We start from the raw sequence: 7,891 nt of genomic DNA on the forward strand, positions 1-7,891 counted from the left end.
AACATTAGTCTCCAGTGACTGTTGGCACAGTGAAACAACAATATCTAATGACTGCAATTGATAGCATTATCCGATTAGTCATCAGTAAAAACAGTGTTGTACAGGACTCTAAACTTTATTATTTTTATGTTTGATCTTCAACCAGGAAAAGAAACTTTCTTTTAGGACTGTGTTTAAAATTAGATATCTTAGATAATAGTAAGGATGGAATTATGTCTTTTATTGGTTATTTTCTGAAGACATAAAGCGCAAATGTCCAGGCGTCTACGTCCACGTGACATTCTATACAATCAGAGATTTTACAATAGAACGGGTTTCCACTGAGGTCTATTTCCTGTAGGCTTAAAGTCCGACAATAACAAATTTGTTTCAGTACGTTAATATGACCACAGTTTTATACCAATACCGAATCTGCCACCTTTGTTTTGTAAAAGGAAGAGATTCTAATGGTAAGCGTCTCTTCTAAAATCTGAAACAGGGAACTTCCGAGAGGCAAACTCTTGGTATTGCAAGATCGACAAAATAATTAAGCGATAAGCTATTCATATTCTGAAAACTGGGTTGTTTTTTATTCAAGAAAATTACAGCCTTCAGTGTTCTTTTGGTTGACTACTTGTGGTTTGAAGCATCGCTGACCCCCCCCCCCACCTCCTCCCGGCCGCTGATTTGTTTTCCTCAACGTCCCAGTGAAGGGAAAAACTTCGGAAGCCTTCGGAAGTTCATGTTTTTCAGAGTGTCATCAGTTTCTGAAGCTTCTGATTCAAGAATCTTTATTTTTTCACCCTTTTAAGGGTATTGAGATATTCAAAATATACATATATTCACATGCATGTCTGTATATCTTATATGCAATCTCCCTCATTCACACTCACACACGCACACAGTCATGTACTGGTCAGTTTGTAACAGTTAATACATTAAAAGGTAATTTCTTGCCTCACTCACTTGTACTTTCCTTCTTCTAGCCCTTTAATGCAAATTGGATCACTGCATATCTAATCAAATAATTCAAAGTATATAAACACATGTAAACAACTGAAAAGTTTTGGAGGCGATTTTTTTTTTGCCCCTCTCTTTCATTCTTACCTAAACACAGATATATGTATACATATATTCTTACTCATATCTGCCTATATATATAATTCTCCTTACATATTTACATATATAGCTATCTAATGCCCCCTGATGCACACAGCTACTCATATTCACATATACATAATCCCCCTCACACACACACATCTGCTTATGTATACATGTGTGACCACCCCAGCCACACAGCCTTATATCTGCTTGTATATATGTAACTCCCTACAAATACACTCATAGATCTTTGCTTTTATATGTATATATATACATGTAACCTCCCTTACATACATACTCATATATGTGCATATATGTACATAATCCCCCTACACACATTCTCATATCTGCTTATGTATATATAATATGTAAATCCCGCCACATACACACACACACATCCACTTACATATTATTTTCCTGATACCCCTGACACACACCTACTTATATTTGTATATATATATAATCCCCCCTTCCCCACACAAACTTTCTTGCGATGCATTAGTTTACACAGAAACATTTGACTGAACAGCACGACAGTTGCAACTCGCACTAATTAACATTGTGCCATCTATACTACCTCTCCGTGGCAGTGCTTCTGATACCTTTGCGGAAAATAAATCAGCTGACGGGTCACGTATGCATGTGAAATTGCGTTTAAAATATCTTCCTCATAAGCTACATATATGACAATATATGAAAATGTGAAAACAAGATCAACAATTAAATAATAAAAAGGTTGAAAACAAAGAAGGAAGGATTTGGTTGAAGAAGTGTTGGTTTTGTGTTGTTTTTTTTTATTTTAAATCAATAAAACTAATGTACATATTAACGCTGCACCTTGCAGAGAACTTGTTCTACTTTTATTTTTAACTTTACTGTAACTAGACCACCTTCCCATGTTTAAATTGTCCACTGGGACAAATAAAGTTGATCATTGTCATTGTCAATAGCATTAATTAATACAATCTACGCACATAGACATTATCTATGACATTATCCACACAGAGAGAGAGAGAGTTGCCAATAAATAACTGCAAATTCTTTCTTTCTTCTGTCTGTAGAAATTTGTCTTTCACTTTCAAGAAGATTAAGATGGAAAGTATCGTCTCCAGACCACAGCTCCACCACTAATTTCCGTTATCACAGCACATTCTATGAATTACACTTATTAGACCTACATGTAATCACACGTGCACACAGTTTAAAGGCCTAAATACAAAACACTAATTACTATAACAAAATTGTAAAGCATATATTAAACCAAAAAATCACAAATTTAAACATACATACTTCATAAAACTCAATAGATTCATCAGTGTATGTGTTGGTAATGTGAATGTTTCTTAATCTTTATTATTTCCTTTAATTATTTACCCTGTATGCCTCGATCCTTGTTTAATAATGTATGAGCAGAATTTGGCAGTCCAGCACATATCTCATTGACAGGACTACTAATCTTTCCAAGTAAATTCCACTTGCAAAAGAATCAAAGTGATCAAACACCTGTCAAAAAAAGTACAATGTTATACAAACTTTACTGGCATTAAAGATTTATACAATCCAGCAAAGAAAGAGCACTTGAACAATTGTTTTAAAATATATTTCGTAATTTTTCCCACAATACCCCAGGGTGTACTTTTTATTCTTAAATACTTTCCGATTGTGTCCTCGATTTTAGTCAAGTAATAAAATCAATGTTAATCTTACCTGAACAAGATTGTCAAGTTTGCAGCTTAATTAGGTCAGTCTTGTCGCCTTGTTGAATAAAATCAGTTTCATAAGCTGTTCTACTCGGTTTATTTTCTAAAACTTTTATTTAACTCACTACCCTTGTCCAGGAAATGTTGTAATCGTTTCTCACCCACTGCCCATCGTCCTAGAGGTCTGACATTTTCACCAGTTACTTATTTCCGGTGACAATGCAATATTCAATATTTCCAGCATTCCACAAGTACTAAAATAATTTTAACAATTTTTTTTTATTTTGCATGAAAACATATAGACCAAAGTGGGGGAGATATATAACTGATCCTCTAGGACTAGTAACTTGGCTAAATTGGCTTATAACACATTACAATTTTAAAGGACTAAAAAAGTTAAAATAAAATAAGTAAAACAAATTTTTAACATTTGTTATCAATAATAAGAACAGTTTTAATAGCTGATCACGCAGTCCAATGCCCGAGACAGTCGACCCCAAAAGGAGTCACGAGCGTCAACAGTGTTCGCCCACTCAATGTACGTCGTCGTCTTCATCACTGCAAACATGGCGCTGGTCATGTCACGTGACTCCGTCTCGTGCAGTAACACCAGCACCAACACCTCGTCACGGTCCATCACACAGCACTGACAGTACTTCAGCTCGAACTGACACCACTCGCTGCGAGCATAATCAGGAGAGAAAACCATCAGAATCTTGCGACTGTCCTGCACGCAGTCAGCGATGTTGTCCACGATGTGCTTGCCGGGAATGAAGTCGCGCTCGTGCACGCATGCGCGAAGGTTCCACTGACCCTCCACGACGGGCAGTAACTCCTGCATCACCCACTTCCTGTCCTCCTCAGCGTAGCCTACGAAGACGTCGTAAGTGAAGTGACGGAGTTGTCCCTCCTGTAGACCTCTATGATGAAACCACTCGTACATCACCAAGCGGAGATGCCAGCGATAGCGGAAACAGGTGACAGAGATGATGAACACGACGAGCACGATGATGATGACAGCAATGGTAAAGGATGCTGCTGCTTGACCCAAGAGACAGGCCTACAACAGTCGTTTACATAATTCGAACTGTAATATTTCAGTCTTCTGGCGACGTTTGCTTTTATAGTTTCTAAATATTCGTAGCATTGCGTGTATAATATTTATTTATTTACTGTTTGCTAGACTTCGTCAAAAAGATATGCGATTATTGTACATATTTCATCAAAGGCCAAATTAGTTCATAAATCTGATGTCTCTTGTATTTTAAAAGTACATTGAATGTTTGTTCTTATGTGATATTTTAACCTACTTCTTTAAAGCATTTCTTTTTAAATTTTGCGGCTGTTACCTGATCATTAATTTGGAAAATCGTAACATTAGTATTTAGGATGTTGTCACACATGTATCCTTCTTGCGCATAGTTGACAAGCGGGTTTTGTCTCGAACTCAGCCACTCTTGAAACCAACGGATATCACAGGAACAATAGAACGGGTTTCCACTGAGATATATTTTCTGTAGCCTGCAAGCCAGACAACGAATAAAAAGCTTTGTTTTAGTCTGTAAATTTATTAACAATTTATTAATATATGGCCAGTACCGAATCTTCAACTTTTTATTCTCAAATGAAAGAGATTGTATTGTCTAATTTCTCATCTAAAATCTGAAACAAGGAACTTTCTAGAGAAGGACTCAAAAATAAATTTGTAAAGTACTGGTTTAAAAGTACTTTTAATTTTTTTTTTTTCATCGCTGCTGTCTCAATGATAAATCGAAAACTGACAGACTCATCATATTTTGCTGCTCCAGTGCCGCACAAATTTCCAACTATCCCTTTTAATTTAGTTGATTCACACATTACAATACACACCCACAAAATGTTCCCCCCTCCCAGAAAAAAAAAATAAACACACACAAGGAGGCAAAAATACTCAAACCTCTCACGTGTCTCCTCGTCAAAGGTATTCTTTGAGATGACACTGATGCGATTGTTGTTGAGAGCCAGAAATTTCAGTTTTGTCAAGGCAGAAAAACATCCATCTGGTAAGAACTTCATCAGGTTGCCGTGTAAATACAAGGATTCCAAGTTCACAAAAGGTGAAAATGTATCATGGCTAATACTAGAAATTTGGCAATATCCTAGATACCAACTCTGTATCTTCTTGAATGGATGGAAAAGTATTTGAAATCTTTTTTTACTTACTGCCTTAAATACACAGTAATCGAAATAGAATGCTGTGATGCCGGTACATCCACCAAAAGCGTCGTCATGGAGAACTGTCTGAGAAGACAAGTTGATGTAGTTTAAGGCAAGACCCAGGAACTTCAGCTGAGAATTGTTAAAGGCGAATCTTTCGATGCCAACTATTTTATCTTCCATTTCAATCAGTGCAAGGTATTCAAGACGTGGAAAGCGTGCATTTCCAAACGTATTGCTTTCAAAAGTGAGGAATTTGTTAAATGAGAGAGAGAGGTTCGCCAAATTCGGAAGACAGACAGGATCCTTTATTGAAGAAATCATGTTATTCTGCAGCAGCAGTAGTTTTAGGTTGGGGAAAAATGATTCGCCTGTAACCAGATCACATGTTTGCGGAAAGTCAAAAAGACGGTTCTTCTGTAAGTTTAAAAAAAAAAGGTTCTTCAGACGTGAGGTAGTCAGGTTATACAACTTGTTTTGCTGAGCGATGAAGTAACTGAGTCCCTTCAGTGGCTCCAAGCTCTTCATGTAAAGCGACCCGATATTGTTTAGACTGACATTTAGTAAAGTGAGCGCGCCAAGAGAATTATTAGAAAAAGTCTCCAAGTCCATTGGACTTAGGTTGCTGCACAATATCTGCAGATTCGTCAACGAACGAATATGAAAAACAGGAGTCAGTGCTTTATAAACTAAGGAGTTACCGTTCAGCAACAAAGTGGTCAGGTTTTGCAGTTCTTGAAAAGCCCTCGGAGATAGAGATGTTAAGCCGTTTTGACAGAGATCCAGCAGCCACACTTGCGACACGTTGGAGAAAAATTCGTCAGGAATGTGAGACAGGTTGTTGCTGGAGAAGTTGAAGACCTGGACGTCGATAGGAAGACGAGGCACGTAGGTCAGAGAGCCGTTATTCGAGGAACAGTCGGCTGTAATGTTGTTGCAGCGGCAACGGCCCTCGTCAAAGCATGGGGACATGAACTCTCCATCATACGTGTCTACCCAACAATAGTCTTCTAGAGAGGCGCAAAGGCAAATAAACAGCATGACAACAGTAATCACAGTCCTCCATTTCTGCATTCTGTCTGTACGTTGCGTTTTGTTGCTGTTGTTGTTGTTGTTGTTGTTGTTGTTTATCGTCGTCGTCGTTGTTGTTGTTGCTGCTGCTGCTGCTGCTTTACCTTAACCTTTGCTCTGTCAAGCTTTTTCACCACACATGTGCAAACATCAGGAAGTTGCTGATTCCTTGTTCTTGTGATTTCTTCAAACTATCAACATCTGGCAAGACAGGACTGTGCTTTCTTCTTCCTGGACGACTTGTCATGTGCATGCATTATCTAAAAGCTTTCTGCCCCTGACCATAGGTCACGTGATCCACTGTGAAATCATGAGACATTATACGTTGCGGCACTGACAACTCCTGTGTGCGTTAAATAGGGTCTCAATCAGAGGAAGTCTGTCATCAGTCTTCATTCTTACAACATCCTCAGATTATCTTGAAGGATGGCAAGAGAATCACTCAAGACTTCGAGGTTGATTATTTCTAAACAACATTGATTAGTTAGCAATATGTTGTTTCCGAGGTCGTAAACTATAATTTAATATCATATAAATACAGGTGTAAGAATTGAAAGCACTCAAATACATAAGTTACAAAAAGTTAATTTATTTATAATTTATGGAAGGAATTATTTATCTGTACTCGGGAATAGCTTAACAATCAATTTAGTAGCTGTAATGAACTTTTTCATTGAAAAAGATTATAGTTAAACGCTTTTGCTTTTATGTAACGGTGGAAGCTTCAGAAGCGGACTTTTCACGTTAGCTTTAGGGATGGGGTGCTATTATGTGTTAATAGTTTCAACGAAGCCTACTCCTGTCATTGCAAATTTTCGTGTTATTTTAGCTACCCAAATAGCATTATGAAAAGCAAAAAGAAAAAATACAGTGGTATCCAATATAACTTGAGCATTTTAGTACAAAAAGTCAGAGAATAATTATGTTGTTGTCAGAAATGATGATCCAGTTAATATCTACATGTTACCCCTAAATACAGAAATTTACTTTTCAAATAATTAACTCGTTGTAAATTCATGTAAATGTAGAATGCACAAGAAGAAAGTTGCGGTCTGAAGAGTTCATAAAAGGAAGATGGAGGAAATTAATTAGAAAAGCAGCAACTCTATGAGTAAATATACAAAAACGAAAAACGACCTGAAGGAAGGACATCGGAATGACTTTGCCGTTATATAAGACGTCTTACGTAAGACCAGACAATATTTCTCAGCACATTGCCTCTAGCCAATCTTAGTTCTTTGTTTTTCTCTCGTCAGCTTCATAGACAAGGAAAACTAGCTTGTCTTGCAGCATTTGAGGGTCACATGATAAACCTGCTTTATCTGACCACGTGGCCATTCTAAGCCTCCCACATTCTCGTCGTCCTTAATGAGAAGATGTCAAAGGATCGACTTTCTTTTTTTTAAGGCCTAATTTCAATTAAACTGTATGTGATGCTGGATCGATTAAATAAAATTTTGTAGATTAAATAATTATTTAAAACCAGCTTAAAGTCTTACGCTACAAATAAATGTATCTAAACTTAAGTTCAAAATTCAGTAGAGAAGCTGACATGCATTGCCAAGTGCGATAGAGTAGCAATAACGACTCCGAGAGGTTTTGATTCGGGCGATTATTGGGTTGCTAAAAGTGAATGGGTGTTAGCTCGATGACCATAATGTTTCTTCCGCTTTCATAAGAATGAAGCCTCGACAATGTCACTTGCAAGGAAAGGTGTGAATTATTCCTGTGTGCTCAGGCACGAGTACACGGAGAGAATGTAAATCAAGAAGGTTCTTGGCTCACTTGTATATCTCAGTTTCAATTTTTCTATCTGTAAAATAAATGTTCATCGGTAAGGACCT

At 37.2% G+C, this 7,891-nt stretch overlaps 1 protein-coding gene across 1 annotated transcript; it reads right to left on the reverse strand.

The window, feature by feature from the left end:
- Positions 1-3,234: 3,234 nt before the first annotated feature.
- LOC112561167 (toll-like receptor 2 type-2) lies at positions 3,235-5,948 on the reverse strand. The gene is made up of 3 exons (XM_025233478.1): positions 5,678-5,948; positions 4,983-5,347; positions 3,235-3,840 (listed from the first exon to the last, which is right to left on the reverse strand). Exons 1-3 carry the CDS (start codon positions 5,946-5,948, stop codon positions 3,235-3,237), a joined length of 1,242 nt encoding a protein of 413 aa, XP_025089263.1.
- Positions 5,949-7,891: the final 1,943 nt, after the last annotated feature.

The sequence above is a fragment of the Pomacea canaliculata genome, linkage group LG1, assembly GCF_003073045.1.
Source record: "Pomacea canaliculata isolate SZHN2017 linkage group LG1, ASM307304v1, whole genome shotgun sequence".
In the NCBI taxonomy this organism is placed as follows: Eukaryota; Metazoa; Mollusca; class Gastropoda; order Architaenioglossa; family Ampullariidae; genus Pomacea; species Pomacea canaliculata.

Excerpts from the sequence above, each read along its gene's own strand:
- LOC112561167 (XM_025233478.1), bottom strand. The coding sequence starts at position 5,948 with ATGTCCCCATGCTTTGACGAGGGCCGTTGCCGCTGCAACAACATTACA. Across the intron at positions 5,348-5,677 it reads GACCACTTTGTTGCTGAACG|GCGAATCATTTTTCCCCAAC; the intron begins GTAACTCCTTAG and ends ATCTGGTTACAG. Across the intron at positions 3,841-4,982 it reads ATTACTGTGTATTTAAGGCA|GCCTGTCTCTTGGGTCAAGC; the intron begins GTAAGTAAAAAA and ends CGACTGTTGTAG.